The sequence below is a fragment of the Oryzias latipes genome, chromosome 13 (genome assembly GCF_002234675.1).
Source record: "Oryzias latipes chromosome 13, ASM223467v1".
NCBI classification, from domain to species: Eukaryota; Metazoa; Chordata; class Actinopteri; order Beloniformes; family Adrianichthyidae; genus Oryzias; species Oryzias latipes.
In genome coordinates, this window is record NC_019871.2 from 3,809,651 (window position 1) to 3,831,698 (window position 22,048).

The 22,048-nt window shown below is 45.4% G+C and overlaps 1 protein-coding gene across 4 annotated transcripts in view; it reads right to left on the bottom strand.

The window, feature by feature from the left end:
• LOC101161569 (RNA-binding protein Nova-1) overlaps positions 1-20,580 on the bottom strand; it is a 62,271-nt gene extending 41,691 nt beyond the window's left edge. Inside the window, exons 1-3 of one of the 4 annotated variants that reach the window (XM_023962073.1) lie at positions 20,145-20,580; positions 18,057-18,125; positions 5,949-6,092 (exon numbers count right to left, since the gene is read on the bottom strand). In XM_023962073.1, coding sequence (XP_023817841.1) covers positions 5,949-6,092; positions 18,057-18,125; positions 20,145-20,160 — 229 coding nt within the window. In that variant the 5' untranslated portion in view covers positions 20,161-20,580. Of the gene's footprint in view, positions 1-5,948; positions 6,093-18,056; positions 18,126-19,041; positions 19,757-20,144 lie in introns of those variants that run through there. The other 3 variants (XM_023962071.1, XM_023962074.1, XM_023962072.1) reach the window with 3 other exon arrangements.
• Positions 20,581-22,048: the final 1,468 nt, after the last annotated feature.

The following is a 22,048-nucleotide window of genomic DNA, read 5'->3' on the forward strand; positions in this document are numbered from 1 at the left end:
ACACTGGGACCCTCAGCCCTGCCTTATTAAAAGTCCAAACACAAAGGGCGGCAAACGGAGAGACGGCAGAACCGCCGGGTGTGAAAAAAACAAAAAATCGATTCCTAACTTTTCTATTTTTCATGAAGAGTTTGGCTCCTCTGCAGCGCTGCAAACCCTGCATGGAAGCACGCCGCAATCTGGCCATAAATCAGGTCAGGGGGTATTTATAGGCGGCGTGCAGCAGCGTTCTGCATCAAAGACGGAGCTGCATGTGGGAGCGCCGTTTGGGACGAGCGGTTTTGCTTCTGCATGAGTTCATGCTCGCCAGCAGTTCAGGGTTCAGCTCCCGGAGGAGAACCCCAACACCGAAACCCACTCAGGAAAGCACTTTGGAGGGCTGGCGCCACCTTCGCTTTGACCCCCGCAGGCAGCAGCAGAGGCGGCAGCCGCGGGTCCATCTGACGGCGTCTGTCCCCCGTCGGAACAGCACACCTCGCAAAGTTTTCCGAGTGGAAAGTTCTGAACCAGTGAGACGGGTCTGACTGCGGGCGGCACCGACTGGTACCGGCGCTCAGCCGACGTCACACAAGCAGCCTTCAGACCAGCGGCCGGACTCAAACGCAGATCTGGAGCCGAGAAAAACAAGCTGAAGGACTAAAATGTCACTAAAACCGAACATCCGTGGGATTTTTGTCATTTGAACATTAAATCTTTGCCGCTCAGGGAAAAACCTCAGAAATCTCAATAAAGTTTGATCATAAATCAGAACCGTTTACAGTGAAAAACCTTGTTGTTCTGAGAAATCAGGAAAGTTATTTGAAATAAAATACAGTTTTAGTTTGAATTTAGTTTTTAAATAAATCGTTTCTGAAAATGTAATGTTATTTTTCTCATGTTTATAAATGTACTGGAAACTCTTAAAATCTATTATTTTTATTTTAAAATTACTTTTTTGCTTTTTTAACTTTATTCTTTTACAAGTTGCTTTTTAGAAATAAATTTATAGTACTTTTTCTTTTTTTATGATTTAAAGAATAAAATAAACCATTAAACTTTAATAGAATTTTCTTGAGTTGCATTTTGGATTATTTTTATATTTACACAGATTCATAATGATTTTTTTTCTGAACACATTTATTGTGGTTTGAAGGGGGCGTGGCCAAATGCCTTCTGAGGGGGTGGAGTGAACTCATTGACTCCGCCTCCTTGTGTTCAGACTTTGGCCATGTATGAGTTCTCCCGTTACTCTCTAACCCCTAAGAGACTTTCCAGTGGGTTTTAGGCGCCGACCTCATGACGTTTTTCAGCGTCACATGACGTCACTCGTTTGCTAATGTGAACACGCAATAAATGCAAACTTTTTACAAAGACTATTTATGAATCCGACGTGTTCTGATGAGGAAAACACAGACGACGAAAACAAATTTAAATACATTTTTTTAAACGCAATGCATTGTGGTAGTCAGCACTGAGGCATGCAGGGCTTTCGCAGAGACTTCTGGGAAATTTCCAGAATTCCTCGATTCTTGAACACCAGCAGCCTGATGGGAGAGGATTTTGTGATGCGACGCAGCCGGATCCTCTCCATGTCCGTCTGCGCTGCAGGCGGCGCCGCAGCTTTCAGCAGGAAAGTGTGACGCTTAGAAGAACACGGAGAACCTCCAGAACCCTGATGATGAAGTAAAGCTTCAAACGGCGGTCTGTCGTGGCGCTTCGCTCGGCGGTCGGAGAGCTTAGAGCTGCATAAGAGGCTTTGGAATGAGTGATGTCGGTAAAGGCTGGGAGGGGGGCAGGTGTTCTGGTGGTTCATGCAGCGACGGACGTGTGCGAGTGCACAGGGGGATAATAAACGGAAAACTGCAATCATGGTGACGGATTAAAGCTGTAAAATGGTGGCAGAGGACAGAGGGGGGCGGGGGCGGAGCGTCTGAGGTGAGCTCACAGCCTGTTCAGCCCCAAACCGATGGCGGCGGTGGCGGCGCTTTTGCTGTCCAGCCTGGACAAAGCTCGCTGTTACAAAAAACACAAAAATGTCGATGTTGTGAAGACCCTCTCCAGGTCTGGTTTCAGATGAAACCATTGAAAACTACGGAGGCCCTGAAGTTCAAATCACATCAACAAATCACTCGACGCCAAAACATTTCAAAGATTGCAACGACAATTTAAAAAGAACAACAAACACAAAAAACATTTCAGAAAGCAAAAAATGAAATGTTTAAAAAAGCAAAAAAACAAACAAGAAGAAACCACCATTTCCCAAATTCCCTTCATCCGTAGCCCCTCCCACCTGCAAGGAGCTCGCCGCTCCGCGGTCTGAAGAAGAGGCCGACGTCTCTTTTGATCGATGATGATGAGCGCTAGCACCGTGGCGGGAATGTGAATGTCTCTGCTGTCAATCAAAGTATTATTCTCAGTCTGAATGACTTCTGGCGAGAGTTGGTCCATGTTTATTCCCATAATTAGGATTTAACCCAAACCCTGTGATTGTGAAATCGTGTTTTTTCAACATTTTCAGAAATTCAGTGAAGTTTTGCACATTTGTGTGATGGAAACGCAGCTACCGAGAGAACGTCTTCATTCCCTTCATTCCCATTTTTCATCATTCAACCAGAACCTGAATCCCATTGGTCCAAACCCGATAACCGCTTGAGGGCCAGAACCCGGGCCCAACCGGCGTTTTCGCCAGAAACTCAGAACATTGGCGGACACCATCGCCGTCCAATCAGTGACCACAGAACCTTTTCTGGCTTCTCATCGTGTTTTTTTGTTTTCCAAAATGTTTTTTACATTTTGGTTTCTGGAATTTTTTTTTTTTTCTAATTGTCCGAACCTGTTTGGAGTCACTCAGTCCAGTTCTTAGATACAGTCGATTAGTAAAACAGGTCAAGCTGACCTCAGAGAAAAAGCAGACGTTCTCCAGAACATTTTTTTTTAATATTTTTACATGAAACATGAAATAAATAACCTAAAATTTAACATTTTGCTCAGGTAGTTTGTGTGAACAAACTTTAGAAAAACCAGATTGTACAGATTTGTTTACCTCATTTTATGCAACATAAAATCAGAGATCTTTATATAAAAACCAAATATTACATATTTTTCTGAGATAGGGCTGCACAATACGAGGAAAACTCGCAATTTGCAATATTTGCAAATGACGAACAAATAGTAAAAGAACTAAAAACCATCATTTCCATTTCACTGCAACAGTTTATTTTAAATAAAAGTCAACATAAGTTAAATGAAACTCCAAATGACCGTCGTCTACATGGGAGACGGACGTCTAACATAAAGGGGCTCCACTGATTGGTCAACGACGTGACGGCGTCCATCGATTGGTCAAATCCATAAATGGATTTATTTGATTCGTTAAAAATGTCAAGCTGCCGTTTTAGCACATTTCATTTATCGCAATTTTCACCGACTTCTGCGATACGCAAATTACACAGCTCGATATCGCGATGATATATTTGCGATTTCTTGTGCGGGCCTAGTCTGAGAACAACTCATTCCGTCTCTGTGGAAGGTCAAAGGTTACATTTAGGAGGTAGTTCTTTCCACACAACTAAAGACAATGGCAACATGCCGCCGCCTGATTGGCTGATGGATGCTCCGCCCTATGAAGCTCTTTTAGCGTTTCGTGTTTCGGTTTCATTCCGTTCTTTCTTGACCTAGGTAGAACAGTCGGGTTCTCCTGCTGTAGAGCCTCACGAAGGCGACCTTCATGATGACAAGGAGGATGCAGGTGGAGGCGAGGAGGCGACGCGTGGATTTGACCACATGTGCGTCTCAACCGCAGAATCTCCACGTCTCCATGGCGGTGGGCGGTCCTCCTGGGCCGTTACCTCTGTTCTCACCAATGAGCAGAGCAGATGAGAACGTGGTGCGAGGAATGATCAGCGGGGTCGTCGGACGCAGCTCTGCGGCGTCCTTCCGCTCTCCTCAGGAGGAGGAGGAGGCGGAGCCAGACGGCTCGGAGCTATATTTGGAGGCGGCGCCGCCTTGTGCCGCGCGGCCCGGGTCATAAATCTGCTGGACCGTAACGGTGAAGGTTGGAGTGTGAGAGGAGGGATGGGGGGCTCGCTGATTGGTCATCTGCTTTAGTGCTGCCGCGGCACTATTCTCCAGATGGGATGAGGGCGAGGAAGAGGAGGATGGAGGAAGAGGCAGGAGATGACTGATGGCAGCGATGAAGCCAGATCGAGGGATGTGTGGAAACAAAAGGGAGGGAGGGAGGGAGGGACGGCGTGATTTATGAGTGAAGGAATGTGGGCGGGGCTAAGGTCAGAAACGTTGACCTCGTGTCTGCGGCTCAGCAGATCGATACAAACTGTGACTGAAAAAATAAAAGCTTTTTTGTTTTTAGAACCAAGACAAATCTCAACTTCCAGTAGATCGGATCCCAGATTTAGCTAAAAATGGTCCCAGTGAGAGCCAGATGTGCTGCAGTCGTTGTTCCACAGCAGACAGCATCCACCCAACCTGAGACCCGCTTTTATTTTGAAACCCCTTTTATTCCTGGCACACGCATCCAGGCGGGGGCTTCAGCAGGTGGGCCTTTTGATTTGTCACCCAGGAAGGACGGGGCCTCATTAGCATACAGATGCCCCCCTTCAGAGCAAAAGGAAGGCTTGGTGCACGTGCACGTGCACACACACACACACACAGCTGTGTCTGTGCTCCCAGACAAGCCTCTCTTTCTGTCCTCCTGGCACACTCGTCTCCCTTCCTGTCCTCCTTCTCCTCACTTCATCTGGGCCTCGCCCCAGGAGATTACAAGCGTGGCCTGTGTGCGCATCCTGCTGTACACTCCACACGAGCGTGCGCGTCTTCATGTACGGCCCCCACGCCGCGTCTTCAGCGCCCCTCGCCGTTGTGCATCAGTGTTGTTTGAATGCGCCTCCTGACCAACAACACATCAGGACCCAGAGCCAGACCTTCAAAAACTCCTCAACACAGTGGAGCTCGGTAAGCGTGCGCTTTTACAACCACAGAGCGCACGCCAATAAAGTGCGTTCTCCGCCAACGGCGCCGCAAAAAAAGGACAAAGGCCGAGTCAGGGATGACATCAGAGCTTCTGCAGGACGCCAAGAAGCCGCTGGATGTCCGCGTTTGTGGAGGAACTCCTGCTGCTGAAGCTTTTATAGATAAACCCTGTGATTAACGGGCTTTCCCACAATGCATCACTTTGTTGATGTAAGCCCGCAACCGAGCAACTACAGAAACACAGCAACCCAGAAATCTGGTTGGACCCTGAGCCTCGCTGAGCTGCAGGAGTCCAACACGCTGGAGATGGTTTGGTGAAGTTGGTGGACCGTCTGTCGCTGCCGAACCGTGACAGCGGGTTCAAATCCAGGCGGGTTTGTCACCAAATGCGGCATAAATACAGCACGCCGTGCCGCACGGCGTAATCGTGCTGAGCTTCAGATCAATCAGAAAACGTTGTTTAGCGCGTCGGGCAAAAGCAACAGAGCAGAAACCAAACCGTTTCCAGATCTTGGTAAATAAAAACGCTCGTTTTTTCCCGCTCTAAGGCAGTAGCAGCTCTGGACGCCGCCGTGTCCTTAGCTAGCTCAGGATGCTATACCTCTGGCGTCTTAGCTTTAGCATGTTCATTGCAGATGATTCATCGGCCGGTTTTACGTTATTGTGTAAACAGTTTACAAGCGTCGTATGTTTACACAAAGCTGCTCCACTCCAGAATCGGTTGGAATTCTGGGTAAAGCGTTACAGGGTTGGGCTAATTCAGAGAACGGAAGCTAAAGGGGTTAAAAAAAAACCTGCCATGTATTGTTTTTCTATTCACTGTTTCTCTTTGTGAGACTCTCGAAGGTCATGAAAAAAAGCTGGACGGAGACTGGAGTGATTAAAAAAACCAGCCCTAATGGCTCCAAATCTTTCTGAGAACGGTTCTGCAGGTTCTGCAGAGGCCATCCGGCAGCAGGAGAGGAGAGGGGCTTTCTTACCGGGGTAGAAGTCTTTGGATTTGGACAGTTTGATGGTGGCTCCGGTCTCCTTCTGCAGCTGGACGATGGTCTGACCCCCCTTCCCGATGATTGACCCCGCCGCATAGCTGGGAATCAAAACCTTCAGGAAGTACTCGCCTTCCTCTGCAGCAGGAAACAGGAAACAGGAAGTCAGAGACAGAGCTCGGCAGATTTCATGTGCATTCCTGTAAATCCTGAAGTGCTTGAACGCCTCTGTGCACCTTTGCCCTCATGCACGCCCTCGGGTTGCCTGTTCTGCTGTAAATCAGACTTTTCTGGAATTGAAGTAGAAGCAGGAAAAAAAAAAAAACGTCCTGGATCCACAGATCTCACGGTTAAAGTAAACGATGACAGTTTTCCACAGCGACCCATTATTCCCGTCATGTGATGATCCTCTGTTATCGGCGGTTCCGGCCTCTCGCTGTCGGCTCAGAGCTCTGATCTAATTTTACAGCCGCTCCTCCTCATCGCCTCGGCGCGGCCGAAGGAAGCGGCGGGAAGCGGCGCTTTGGCTTTAACACCAGTCAGATTCAAATGAAGCTGGCGGATGCATAACAGGACACACGTGTGCTTATTATCATGTGTAAATAAAATAGCTCAGATCCAGGAATGTTGCTGTTTTGTTAAGCTAATGTGCTTCCCCGTCATTTACGCACGCATGACCTCTGACCTTTTTTTCTTCAACTTTACATTCTCAAAGTACTGCACATCAGGGCTGATTCAGGCTGATCGCGTGAACGGTCGTGGGGGTTACGGAAGGTCAAAGTGCGCGTGTCATTTAAGCGTCGGCGGTGACGTCACAGGGGTTAAAGGGTTAAAACTTTATAGACATAAAAAAATAAAACATTTTCATAACTTTTATGTGCTTCTCTCTGACGGACAGTTACCTCATCAGTGGAACGTCACTTTTAAGCAGCAAAGCGTTTGGGTAATAAACACTAAAAGGCGCTTCAGGCCTCTCTGGGTCAGAAAGGTTCTGTGCACTCGGTTCTAATGGGGGGGGCTTCATGCCCTCGTCTGGTTCACTTCTAAGAACGGGAACAGGAATAATCACACTGATCCAAACGCCGCTCATTCAAAAGGCAGACAACCAGCCCCCGACTGTAACCAGGCCGTAAACGGCGCCTGCAGCTCCGCCCCTGCAGCTCCGCCCCTGCAGCTCCGCCCCTGCAGCTCCGCCCCTGCAGCTCCGCCCCTGCAGCACCTGCTGGCCCTCCGCTCAGACATGTTACCGCTGGAACATTCATTTTGCTTCTATGAAACATTTTTTTCTGTCGTTTCCCAGAGTTCAGGTGACGCCAAACTGAATCCTGGTGTGAACCGATGCAGTGTGAACGCACCGTAAAGAGAGCGGATCAGACTGGAACATTTTCTAAAGAGCAAAAAAAGGTGACGTTTCGGCAGAAAAGAAACGCGAAGAAACGAAGAACGTGAGGAAGACCCGCAGAGACGTTTGCATTAGAACTGCAGACTTATGGCTGATGCTCACCGATTTGTTTGCGTTATTCTGAATAAACTTTTATTTTACTGTGAAAAATGTCAAAGGAAAAACAGAAATCAGAGATTCGGGACTCAAATGACGATCTGGTTCCTGACTCTAATTTAAGAACTGAGAGTTTTCTTAGATTAAAACACAACGTAGTGTTTTTAGGAAAACTAAAAATACTGAAAAGAGCTCTGATACATTTTTAAACAAGATTCTTCCTGTTGTGGTTTTTTGGGGGGAAAATATGCTAACTAGATAATGAATTGAAACTTTTTTTAAATTATAATTCCGTATTTTTTCTATGATTTTTCAAATCAGAAAGGCAAATCTCATATTGTTTTCACTTTTCAAAAAAAGCACTTCTCATTAATATAATTCAGTGAAATGCAGTTTGTAAATAACTTTTCTGATGAATCCAGGTTTTATTCTGTGCATGTTCAGGTTCCTAAATTTGGTTTTTATCCATCAAGTTTCTCCAAGAAGATTTTCAGCCTCACGGACGATTCTGCTAATCCAGGAGAATCCAGGACACCTAACCTCTGGAGGCGGATTAAAATAGGATTGCTGGGAAGGCCACATTTTCTATCTGTCTACCGCAGACGTTCTACGTGCATCACCCTGCCGGAGGACGCCGTCTCGCCGCCTTTCACGGGGTTGATTCCCTGCAGCAGGCGTGAATCCTGGAGCGGGGGAGGGGTGGCTTTTCAACCTGGTCGGACCATCAGGCTAAGGTTTTCCCGTCGGGACTGATGCTTTTGTCGGTCACTTTTCAGGCCGACCCCCAGACCGTCACGCTGGGCCCTCCCCGCCCCCCTGGCGTCTGCTGGAAGCTGCTCGGAGCGCCGGCGTAGCCGTGCGGGAAGGAAAAACAGCCGAGCTCAGCATCCTTTGGGGTTTGGCTTCCTTTGTTTAGGTTTGGGCGGGTCAGGATTTGAGCTCGCAGCAAAAACATGAAAACTTTCATTATCATCAATGTGTCTGTTTTTATTTTCATTGAAGAAAACAGTTTTTAAGACTTTTTGACCAAACCGGCAGCTGAGACAGACTTTACCTTTAACCATTTTAATGGCTTTGGCTAACCGATGGTCCTACACCAGCTGTTTTTTTGGAGTTTTTCTAATGATTTGAGACTAATTTTCATTGCTGTGACCGGACTTTTTGGAAAAGACATAAATATTTTCTTCACTTGTTAACCCTTTAACACCAACGCCGTCGTCGGTGACGCCTTAATAACAAACGCTCTTTAACATTCGGTTACTCTCCGATCCGGGATCCGTGCTACTGATACACATAAACACTTATGCTAGTTTCATAATATTTAGTCAACTGTTTTCTTTTTAGAATGATTTCAGTTTTCTGGACTTTTCTGTAGCAGCTCAAACCTTTTTCTCACATATTAAAACATTTGACACCTTCATTTGTGGAGCAAAAACATGCTAGGTGTTACATGCTAACTGATGCTAACTAGTTAAATATCCTGCTTTTCTTAAGCCTTTCATAGTAAACTATATCCATATGTATGATTATATATATATATTACCTTTGGCATGCCAAAGAAGAATTTTTTTATTAAATATGAGTCGCAGCTCATTTTCCAACCTATCACTGAGGCTCCGCCTTTCTCTCCTTGTGGCCTCGGCAGTGGTTCTGCGTTTTTCCCACGAAAACAAACAACATCCTAACTTTTGCAAAGACGGATGTGTATATTGAGCAGATAAAAGGAAAGCGTTTAGCCGATCACCGCTAGCTCCACGGAGTAAGTGGGCGTTTGTGTTAGCCTGGGGGCGGGGCTGGCCGAGTACACTCTTCCTGGAAGGGGCTGTTCCTCATTTTGTGATGCCACAAGGTGAGGCTGCAGGTTTTTAGAGGAATACTCAGAAATGAACGGATCAAAATACCTCTTTGGGGTTGGTTATAGTGAGGAATGAACATTTTAATACACTTAAAAGCTCAAAAAGTTAATTTTGCACGATGTAGATCCTTTCATATTTAGAGAATCATTGAACTTTTGTGTACTTTTAGTCAACATAACTGTAACAGTACGTAGTAGGCTGTACTTTAAAAGGCTGAAAAACTAAATTGCTTGTTTTTATTTTATTTTTTTTAAAGATAAGCCAAATTAGCTTTAGCAAATATTTTTTTCTCTTTTTATGTCGAGTCGCATTTTAAGTTGAGATGGAAAAAGAGGTGAATTGAAAATTAGTTCTTTTTGTGATAGAAAAAAAATTGCTAACAGGCTAGCGAGTCCTTTTTTTAACTGCTTGCACTTCTAACATTAGATCGCATTGTTTGTCAAAACAAAACTAATAATTAGTAAGTAAACACGTGCAGAAAAACCGACTTTTCTATTTTTTTAAATGAAAATGACAAAAGAAAATAAAGTTTTTACTGTTTGTAGGTCTTATTTTTTCATCCAAGACAATTGTTTGTTCGTATTTGTGCGATCGTCGTGGTGGATCGTCACTACATCCAGCAGTGATGTCATGTTTGCTGTCGGAAGGGTTTTTGGCGCCCTTTAAGTCAACGGCGGAGCTTTGTGTCGGAGCTTCAGGAAGCGTCACATGATCATGTCCTAAAACCGCCTTTTGTTTTCGCCTCCTCCTCTCCTTCCTCTCTGTCCGTCCTCCTGTTTCCTCTCAGTTTGTCTTTCCAATCCTGTTTCCTCTGGGTTTCTCCTCCTCCTCCTCCTCCTCTTCCTCCTGGCTTCACAGTCAAAGTGACCCACTTTGGTCTGACCTGCTTTACATGGAGGCGGCTAATTATAACCTCCTTGTATTAATAAGACGGGGGAATTGATAAATATGAAATTCGCTCCGTCCATAAAGAGGTTGACTCAGCTTTGTCAGTCACGCGTCGCCATGGCGATCCCTGAATTGAAACATGTCGTTTATTTACGTTGTGCAGCAGAAGCTGAAGCTGAAGGCGACCAGCGCGTCATCAGTCAGCGGGACGTCTGAAAGTTGCTGCGTGTTTTTCAAACGGCTCTTTCCACGCTCTAAAAAGGTGTTAACGGTATAAATTCAGAGCAGATGTTTACGAGGCTCTGTGTTCTCACACCGTTTTAATCAGCTGTGTTATTGCAGCCTAACGTGCGCTTTCATTAAAGCTAATGCTACAAACCCACAGGCCCGAAAAAAAACCCAATCCTGTTTTTGTTACATGAAGGTTGGTCGCTGTCTGATTCCTAAAACCGTCTGACGTCAGACTCCTCCACTCGTGTTTTCTGCTCTGTTTGACATTCAGCCTCCAGGACAGATTCTGCGTTTGGACTCTGGTTCTGGGGCTCCTGAAGGACGGCGGTGACCTTCAGAGCAGAACACGGGCGTCGAACCGCAGCAGAACGGAAGCTTCTGGACGCTCCGGCGTCCTCGGCTGGTTTTTAACATCGGCGGTGTTGCGGCATCGCAAGGAGTCATCGCATGAGGAGTTTCCGAATGGATCGTGTTGCTTCTGTGGATCAGAACGCCGCCGTGGACACAAACCCGACATTTATCTCTTGTGATGAAGCTGGGATGTTCAGACCGGAAAACAAAGACCTTCAGATCTTTAGCCCCACTGCCATGAGCTGACAGCAACTTACGACCAAAACTGGAGAAATTCATCAAATCGGCTTTTCTTTCAATCATTTCAGCTAAAGTTTGATCCGACCGCCTCAACGATTTCCAACAGAGGAAACATCCTTAACGTCCAATGAAAAGGTCATTTTTGCTGTTCTTCACATTGCAGAGTATTTCTGTACTCAAATCATTGGTTTATCATAATAAAAAAGATCAGATTTCTGGATATATGTCATAAGATCCCTGCTCCGCTCCATTGTGATGGATCCACGAACATCTTCGCTTTTGGAATCTGGATCAGAACCGTACGGCTGGATCACTCCGAAATGGCTCGCCGTTTTTGGTCGCACCGCTATTGCTGCTGGGTTGGGCTTTTGGAGGGGCTGTAAGCTAGCGGGAGGGTGTGGAAAAGAAAGAGGTGATGGGAAATAAGTGGAGGCTTACACTAACAGTCCCGCCCACAACTCAGAGCTGAATTTCTAATCAACTCCTGCCGCTCTGCAGAAACTATGTCCTAGAAAACGACACAGGTTTTTGGATTTCGGCTAAAAAACTGGGAAAGTTTGGAAAGTAGATCAAAAGCAGATCGGACTGGAACGTTAAGGTTTTCCAGCGCGGACTAAAAGTCTTTGCTGATTTTCTTTCTTTTAGAAATCCTCCACTTTGATGCTAAAAGCCTCTGAAAGGAATTAACGTCATTTTACAAAGGTAAAGATCTGCCATGCCGTTGTGACGGCACTGTCATGTCAGTAAACATTAAAAGCCATCATTTGAATGATTTCTGACCCAATAACTTTATCAATTCCAGTTTCTCCTTGTTCAGAATTTCATTTTTCAATAAATAATTAGAATAAAATTTTGCCAAAAGCCAAAAGAATCGGCTGCAGATTAAGATCAATCACAGATTTTCTCTCTCAGTCATTTAACTGACCCCCCCAGATCCACACTTGATGTCTTGCTGCAGAGAGGCTGTGATCTCCAGCCCCTCCACCCACCCAGCCCCCCACCCCCCGGCCCCTGCAGGACACCAGATCCCAGGATTTGAGCCCCCAATCCCCCCCAGCGCGGCGAGCCTATTCTGGGCCTGGCGAGCCTGCGGGGGCCTTAGCAACAGATTGGACTGTTGACACAGGCGGTGGCGCCGTGGTGGGAGAGGATTTCTGAGTCCTTCTAACCGTCTCTGGATCTCCTGGATCCACAGCGAACCGAACCGGACCACGTGTGGCAGGCGGCGCCGGCTGAACAGGAAGTGTGTCTGCTTCCTCAACCTGTGGGGGAGGCGCTTAGAGGGGGGCCCTTATCACAGAGACCCCACAGGTTCTTGGCTGAAGACGTCGTCTAACACACTCTGGCTGCTTTTATTTTGGTAAATCCTCTTTGGCCTGATGGGAGGTTTCCTGCTAACCTGCCTGGCTGAGTGTTTGTGGTTTGATTCGACCCCCAGACGCCTGTCAGCTCCAACCATCGGGGAAAAGAAGGAAACCCGTCCCAGGCGAACTGAAAGCTTTAACATCCTAGCAGGAACAAATATGCCCATTTCTAAAAATCTAGCCCTAAAGGAGAAGATTAGTGTTATTGCTGACTGAATATTTATCTTTAGTCATGAAAGTTTTAAGATCATCCAACTACGTTTTGGATTTTTTGTCTTGTTTTTTAATTCTTTTTTGCAAACGTTCCAACTTTTTGCCAGGATTTGAAATGCTAAAAAGGATCAAAAATGTTTCAGGTTTTTGTGGATTTGAAGGCCGTGCCGCTGCGTTTCACCACTTCAGGTGTGAATTTCATGATTCATGAGTGTTTTCTCGCGTTCTTCGATGTCGAGGGTTCTCGCTCACGGGTCTTTACGAGAATTTGGTTTTGAGCTGTTCAGAATTTTTGGTCGGTTCAGAATTACGCACTTTACGGGTATTTTACGTAGTTCATACGAAATTATTATGTAAATCTTTCGCAACTATGCGTCATTCTTGCAAGATTCATACGCAAATTTGTGTCTTTCCACGACCGTTCCATATATGCTTAACGGACTTTTCCCGTAAAAAGCAGCTAACGGAAAAGAAACGCTGCTACGCGATGCTAGCATGTCGACAACCCCGAGCTAACATTAAACACTAAAGTCACTATCGAACTCGCTAAAGAGGCTCAAACCTTCATGATTAGCAAACACAGAAAGTTCCTCTTATCTGATTTAGGGCACAGGGGTGGCTGCATAATGATATGGGCTTGGTTTGCCGCCACAGGATCCTCTGGCGTAAAAAAAAAACAAAACATCACGACTTACACGAAGATCCAGAACAGACTGAAGCTTTTGTTTCCTTTTAGCACGACTGTAAAAAATTGAACCAAAAATGTGACAAACTGCAAAAAAAAAAGAAATTTTCTCCTTAAACTGAATTCAAACTGTTCTTGATTCTATTTCTAAGTCATAATGAGAAAAAAAAAACGAGAATCTGACTCTTTGAATCGCACTACAAGGCTAAAAAAAACACAAACCAATCGATTTTTAAACAGCAAAGACATTTTAAGAATACAGTTTTTTACAGTAATGACATAAATAAGAATTTAAAACAGGAATAAATGTGTGATTCGCTGTCAAACTGTTAATCAGTTATGACAGCTGAGAAAGCAGCTCTGAATCTTCCCTGAGGGTTTTTTCTACTTTTTTGTTTTCAATTCCACAGAAACAAGGTTTTGCCCACGTTTGTTTTATGAGGAAAATAAAAAGGAAACAGAATGAAGGAAATCTGTTTTTCTACTATACATTATTGGAATAAGAGAAGCATATTTAAAGTAAAAAAGGAAACAATATTTATGTACATACACTTATTCAAACTGTTAAATACATACAAAAAAGTTAAAAAGATATAAAAGAGATTTAGTAAAAAAAGGAAGAGTATCTAAACATACATATAAGCAGTAAAGCCTTTAGGTCTGTTTGTTGTTTAAAATAAGATTTCTGAAAGTGATTTTGTGATTTGGTTTCTTTTGATTCATGTATTTAGACTGATTGGATTTGATTGATTCTGAAAATCTCGCATCCTTTCAAACTCCTTTTTTTCCCCTTAATCTTATTTGTAAATTGTGTGGCAGATAGTACAAATAATTTTTATACATTAAAATATATATATGATAAAATGAGCTTTAGTAACCCCTTTAAAATCCACTTTTTCAGCATTAAATCTTTTCATCTTTATCTCTATTTGCAATTGAAGATTTTTGTCTTGTTTTCTATTTTTCTTCTTTTGCTTAGAAGCAAAGTTTTTATTTTTTTTGTCCTGTCCAGCAGCGGAGCAAACAGATGAGAGCTAAAGGCCTCTTGGGTTGTACGGATGTTACTGTTACAGTAGAGGTTTATGAATCTTCTGACACAGGAGGAGTATATTTCTATAAACCCCTTTTGTATTTGAGGCTGAACTTCATTTATATTATGTTTGTATCCTTTTTTTTGTTTAGGTTTTTAAATCCTTCTGATATTTTTGCTTTAATAACAGATGTTTGTTTATTTTTAGGACATAAACCTTTCTGATGATTTGTATATGAAATCTTCCAGTTTAGCTGAAGTTTCTGTAAAATGTCTAAAAGAAACTTTTTCTCTCTTCTGCATCAAAATAACCTGAATGTGAGAAAATTCCCATCTCCCCCTGAGAAGCCGAGTTAAGGGGGGGGGGACCTTTGTCTGACACCCCCCCCAGCCCTCTTCTCTTTTGTTAGGAGGCCCAGCACACACACGTGCATGCACACACACACGTGCACGCTCTTGCACAGCTCTCCAGCAGTGCGGCTCGGACCAGCTGTCCTCATCCTGAAGGATCATTGCTCATAAATACCTCGCAGAGGAAAGTCTTTTTATCTGCTCTCTCTGCTTTTCTACTCCTCTTTTTTCTCCGCCTCCTTTCTTTTTAATCGCCGATCGCTGCAGGAGAATTTTCAACGACCTTATTTCCCTTTTTTTTGTTTTTTTTAGACTAAAATCCTTCTGTGATTTAAAGAAAATGCTGCTGTTCCCCGTCGAAAGCTGCTAATTTCAGGTCTCTTTTCGTTTGGATCCACCAATCAGGGATCGGCTCGCTCTGAGCGACGCCACCTTCCCGCCAATCGCGTGTTGGCGGCAGCATCGGCCCCTCCCCTCGCCCTCACCCTGCGTAATTTTTTTTTGTTTTTTTTGTTTAATTTGACGCAGTGTAGGAGGAACATAACAGATACGAAGAGAGCGAATGTCGTCGAAGGACGGAGTGATGGGAGGCAAAGGAGGACAGGAGGCGGGCAGCCAGCCCCTCCATTTACTAAATGAATCGGCTTCATCTTCTAAGAGAGGATGAGGAGTCCGGGCAGACCCAGCGCAGAACTCAGAGCAAACTTTCTGCCAAAGTTCTGACCGCACTAACACCAAAACCTGAAAAACATTTGCTTACGTAAAGCTTCACGGTGACTCATGCGGGGGGTTCTGCTCCTGAAAGCAGCATTTGTTTCCAATCAGAGTCATTTCAATGTTGTTGTTGTTTTTGTGGAAACAAAACACAAACAGCAGAACAACACATCTAATCGAATAAACATTTTAACGGTGGATGGCTTACTTTGTGGTCAAGAACAATTAAAAGTTCAATTCTAATTTGTTTAATCTGTTTGTGTAAAATACCGAAAGCAAAAGTGACACAGAGGAAGCCGGGTAAAGCAGGAGAATCTGCATCCATGGCGGCGTCTGATGAGGCTGGACAGAGGCCTGTGAGCAGGACGCCGGCTCACGTGACCTCTGACCAGCCAAAAGGCGTCACAAACAGAAAAAAGTTTGTCATCTATGAACAAAACCTACGAAAAACGATCGTCTTTTACCTTCATTTCTAACGATTTCCGTCTTAAACCAATCAAATGTAATCCTCACTTCGGGCTTTTCAACAGAAATAACAAACAATCTTTCCATATTTAAGATTTTCCATCTTTTTCTGATCTCACTCAGCATGTTCAGTATTTTCTGAGCCGCTGTTTTAGCTACTGTAGCATTTAGCCGTTATTTACAAAATGCAATATTTGAAACTTTATTAAGCTCTAGAATCATTTTTAAATGTTTTTTAAGGTAATTAAGTGTTCCACAAAACAGTTTTTTTGTGTTCATTTGTTTGGCTTGCTTACTTTTTCAGAACTTTGGAGGCTGACAATCAAATTTGGGAATTTTGCTGTTTTATTTAAGCCCTCTTAATTCTTCATTTTAGTAGTGTTATTATTATTATAAAGTTATTTAGAAGCTAAATTGTATTTAAATTGTCATGATTGTTGATTAATAAACAGTATTTTTAGCTTGTTCTGGATTATATAGCAGTAGTAAAGCATTATTAGCAATGGTTGGACAAACTCATTGTTTGTCAGTTTAAGCCTATTTTATGTGATTTGACCATGCTGCATTTAATCTAGCATTTTAACATGCTTTAGTTAGCATTATCAGGCTGTTTTACAATCAAGTTCATCTTTGTAACGACTTGTTTTCTTGACTTCACAGGGTTTAGCCTCTATTTTAGCTTATTTGTCTTAAGCTAACACAAGACATCTAGTATTTGACAGCATTCTTACCATCTCTAGCTTTTTTCTACTTTTCCTATCTTGCTTTGGACTTTCTTTAGTGATTTTAGCTCCTTCCTCTTCTCTTGTCAGCCGCTCTCTTCATCGTCACACCACAACAACTCTTAGCTAAATTAGCATGACCTTTTTATTTAGCGTTATAGCATTGTCGAGTTTGTGCTCTATTTCTGATGTTTTGGCTTTTAATTATTTTTTTTTTCTAAATTCTTTTCAGTAATGTCTTGAAGTTTATTCAAGTTTATTTAGCCAAACCCTAACCCTAGCAAAGAGTAGCTTGCATTCTGTACGTGCTATCGTGTTTAGGCGTTTTATACTGATGCCCACTTTATTTTAGCTAAAGTAGCATGCCATGCTAACACCGCTAACACATACAAGGAGTATCCTCACTTTCTTTTGAACTTTTTTTCTTCTTTGAGACTTGGTTAAGAACATTCCGTAGTTAATTTAGCGTGGACATTTTATTTAGTATTTTTATAGCATTTTTAAGAAGGTGCATTTTTTCTAATATTTTGGCTTTTACATTTTTTAGAAACAAAACTTTTACATTCCTAATTTTTTTTTTTTGTCATTTTCAGCAATGTTTAAAATTCATTTAGTTTTTTTTAGCATGCCATTTAAACAAAAAGTGGGTTGTATTATTTACATTTTGCGGTGTTGTTTTACACTGATCCACTTTTCTTAGTTAAGTTATAATTTTGTGCTAACACTGCTAACACATACAAGAAGCATATTTGTCGTATTGTTTTATCTTTCATGATAAAAAAAGTATCCAGCAGAACGGCAGGAATTGCAGTCACTTAGCTAATGCAATTATAGTGTGTTGGACTTTGAGTGAACACTTATCTAAGCTAACATAGCATTTTTTGCTAACACCGCTTACGCGTCCAGGAACCATATGTGTCCAAACATTTTATCTTTAATGACAAAAAAAGTGTCAGAGGTGAAGTTGCAGTGGCTTACCTAAAGTAATCATGGCACGTTTCACTTTGAGTGCGCTCTTCTCTTAGCTAACGCAGTATTTCTTGCTAACACCGCGAACATGTTCACGTCAGGGATTCCTATTTTTTCGTAACGTTTTATCCCAAATGACAGACAAAGAGGCGCAGTTGCAGTCACTCACCTAACGTGATCATGGAACGTCGCATTTTGAGTACACACTGAACACTGAATGAGCATTTTTAGCTGCAGGTGACATGGCTAGCATGAGGTCAAAGGTTGTCAGCACTTATGATAAAAGAAACACTGATTTTGCATAAAAAGCATGACAATGGATGTTATGGAGTAAAAAAAAAAATAAATAAAGAGCATTAGCATGCATTAATTATCCTGAGCCATGACAGAAGGAGGTGTTAGCCTTAAATGTCAGACTCCGCTGCACTCGGACCGCCTTAGAAACACTCAGATACTTGGATCTCATGTGTTCCTGCCGGATCAGTCTTTCAGTGAAGAAGTGAAGATGATAAAAACAGGTCTTACCATGAGTCTCAGTTTCTTGATCAGGGAATACAATGCCTTCAGTTTCATATAGGGGCTGCAGGAAGGCCACTACAGAGAGAGGAAGCACAGGGGGGGGGGAGTGTGTGGCGTAAACTAATCATACAGAGAAACAACCAGAACCTTAACGGCTGGAGCTGCCGACTTCAAAATGTGGAGACAGAAGCATAATTTTCTGTTTGGGGGGGGGGGGGGATTAGAATGATTCTTTTTCTAGGGGGGTGGAAGTTGGAGTGTGTTAACCCGGCAGCCTTCCTCTCTGCTCAGTAAAAGTCTGGCTCATCTTCATCACCGCTCCGAGCTTTTCATTAGTCTAAATGGACGCGCTGCTGGACAGTAAAGGAGGAGGAAGGTCTCCAGAGACGGAAGATCTGCAGCTCGGGCCCCCTCGCTCATGAAGGAGGGGGGGGTGGTCTCCTCTGCTTTTTTAACCTGTACCAGAAGAGCATTTCCACATGATGGGTGCATGGCCAGCATGGGGGGGGGGGGGGGGGGATGCCAGGTGATGGTGACAGCATGTAAACAAAAACCAAATATGGTGACTAGCATGGTGACATATCTGCGGGCTGGATGATGGAGGAGCATCCGCTGAGGTGGAGGGATGCGTTCCCGCCTGTCTGCGGCCTGAGTGGAAGCCGCGCGCGCGTCATTGTGCGGCGGCTGGTGCGGGATTACCACAAGGTCATCCGTCGACGGGATGAGACCCTGGCTGCGCCGAGCGCGTGCACGCCCGCGCGCGGGGGCCTTTCACTTGTTTACATCCTTGCTTTGGCTCCCGCGCGGCGCCATTCTTACCGGAGGAGTCAAGAGGCGAGATTTACCGTGAAAACCTGAATCACCGGCATCATTGTCTGCACCCAAAGCGCCATGATGGCCCCCACCACCCCTGAATCGGACTGTATTCCAGACTAGCACCTGATCCCCCCCCCCCCCCCAACCCCACCCCCACCCCCAGCGTCGCGCTTACCTCCCGTGTTCGTGCGTTTGGTGCTGCTGGCCTCCGTCGGCGTCTCCAAAGGTCTTTTACGCGAATCCGGGGGATCGGACTCCATGTGCGGCTGCTGGCTGTGATGGTGGGGGGTGGAGAAGATGCCGTTCTGCTGCACAGCTCCGCCGGCCATCATTTTGCGAGCTCGCTCTTGGATGCTTAAGCTGCGCTAAATCCCTCTCCCGTTCGGGCTTTCTCTCTCTTTTACGCAGCGCAGCCGCGCGGACGGAGAAAGTGCTTGAAGAATGGGGAGAATACGCCTTTTTTTCCTGACGCACGCACGGACGCACGGACGGACGGGGGCAGGCGAGCTGCGCGTTTCTCCTTCGAGATGCTGCGCAGCGGCGGCGAGAGCAGGAGCGGCGCAGATGGAGGGTCCTTCGGAACCGAGCTCCTGGGTCGCGAGGGTCCCGTCAAGCTTCGCAAACGCGCGCTAAGATTTGCGTCTCATTCCGCTGAAAGCATGTCGGGGGAAGAAGGCAAAAAAAAACCCACGCAAACAATGAAGTGGGAAATCAAAATCCAGATCAGGTGCTTCTGCTCGTGTTCTGGTTCCGGTCCGGAGACCTCCCGGGGGTGACGGGCGCGTGGAGGAGGCGGGAGGCGCGGAGCTGGAGGAAGACGCAGAGAAAGCGACGCTTTGTGCTGCTCGTTTTCTGGCTGAAGATGCTGCAGTTCAGAGCATCCCTCCTCCTCCTCCTCCTCCTCTCACTGCTGCCGGAGGAGGCGCCCGGGCGCAGCTGACGTCACCGGGCCTTGCGGTGCCTTTGCGGTCGTGCGTAAACTCGGGTTTTACAGCCACGCGCCGTGGATTCACTTTCACCAATGAAAACGGCGACCGCCTGCTCCCCGTTTGAAAAAGTTGCTCTTTTCTGAAGGCACGCGAACGCGTCACGGGAGAAACCGGTGTTGGAGGAGCACTGTGGCGCGCGCGCGGCGCAGCAGTTCACCTGTGGTTCATGAAGGATCAGAACCTTGACAGGTGTTTCTGACTGTTCCTCTTCAGTCTGAATAAAGTCTCCGTGCGTGCCAGCTCCGGCGCGTGCGTGTGATGCGTGGGGCGGCCGGCTCACCTGACTCACCTGTGTGCGCTGACATCTCCGCGCGGCTCCTCTTGGACCTGCGGAGGATCCTCGGGCTCTGAGAGCTGCGTGGGCTCCTCCCGCCGCTCCCCCTCCCTCACGCGCACCCACAGAGACTCGCAGAGCTCCTGGACTCCTGTGGATCGCCGTCAAGGTGACATTGTTGTGTCTGTCACGCGCGGAGGAGCTCCACCTGGAGCTTCAGGGGTCTCGCGTGGTCGGGTCATTCCCGCCGCAGCGACCCGCGGAAAAGGAGGAGTGAGATCATGAGCAGCAGCATTCTTCAGCTTTTATTAGTTTGGAGCAGATGTGTGCGTGTGTGCGCGCGCGCGCAGCTGTGGACACGGGTTGTTAAAACTCTCTGCAGGGTTTTTTTCTTTCTTTGCTGACGTTTCAGTTTTTCTTCCAAAAAGCGGCTTCAGTTCCTCACATCTTTTAAGCAGAAAGCCGCGCGCGCACCTGAGCAGCTTCAGATTTCTGTTTCCGCTTTGAATCATCAAAGGGAACGCAGGTTTGTTTCCTGTCTTTCACACATGAGGGGCATCATGAGGTCACATTTCTATATATATATAAAAAAAACTTTGAAGAAAACTTTATTGTTCAAACTTTAGATGAACATTTCGAAGCCCCAAAGTCCTCAGAGCTGAAGCGCATCCCGGTTCTGTCGGTTTGGGCTTCTCCTCACCGCAGAAATGTTCCACAAAAAGGCCCTGGAATTCCCAGAGATGTGAGACACTGGAGAACCAGGAGAACCACCGCAGCTCCACGGGTTCCTCTGCTGAAAGAATCCTGGATTTGTCTGAGCATCAGAGCCTCCGCCTCGTGTTCCTGCCGGATTCCAACAGTTGACGCAATCTTGGATCGATTTGATACAGAAAGTAGAACCGGGAGCTGAAGCTGCAGCAGGCAGACCGCTGCTGCCCCCTGCCGGCGCCCTGCCGGAACGACACGCTGCTCCTGTCCTGCAGAGAACATTTTCTCACGAGGCACAATAGGATGAGGGTGGATTCAGACACATTTGGGTCTCTTAAAGTGAACCAAAAGTTGTCTCCCGTGATAATCTGGATCAGATTTTCCCTATGAAAACACCCAAGCGGTTCCTGGTCAAAATCCAGGACTCACCTTTGGAGCTGGTTTCGACTCGTTTCCAATCAGACTGAGCTTCGGTTTCCTCAGTCTGAACACAATCTGTGCTCGGAGCGGAACAACTGGACCAAAACGGCCACCGCAGCCGGGCATTATGGGATGTAAACAGACCAGGAAGGTGGAAATGAGGGCCCCTGTGGATGCCAGGTTCTACAACATCCCCCTTTATGGGCTTAGAAAAATCACAAAGTTCAGACAGAGAGGGGGAGCTGTTTCATGAAGACAAAAATGTTTTTGCCAGAGATGAACAAAGAAGAAACACAAACTGATCAGTTTTTGTATTCATTGAAACTCTAAACAATCATTTCTAGCGACCGTCTCCATGACAACAAGCAAAACGACACAAACGTAAAGCAAAAACAAGCCGATAGAGTCAAAAAAACTTTTCTGTAAATAAGTCCACATTCAAATTCACGTGAATATTGATTGATTGATTCCAAGGGAGTTTCAACAAACAAGAAAAAAGGGAATAAAACTACTGAGATTTTTCTGATTTGTTGGAGATGTTAGTCTATAACTTGATTTAAAAATACAATAAAATTATTTTATCTTCCTGACAACAAAAACGATCGGATCCTTCATCCACCCTTTTATCTTCTGCTTCACCTGTGAAGCAGGTGGACAAGTGCGGAGCGGACCGCACCGCAGGTGGAGGGCGAGTCGGTGCAGAACCCTGCAGAGGAAGGTTCCTGTCACGTCGGTCCGCTCCTCCACACAAACGTCCTCCTGACGGGAGGATCGATGAGGAGCTGCTCTTC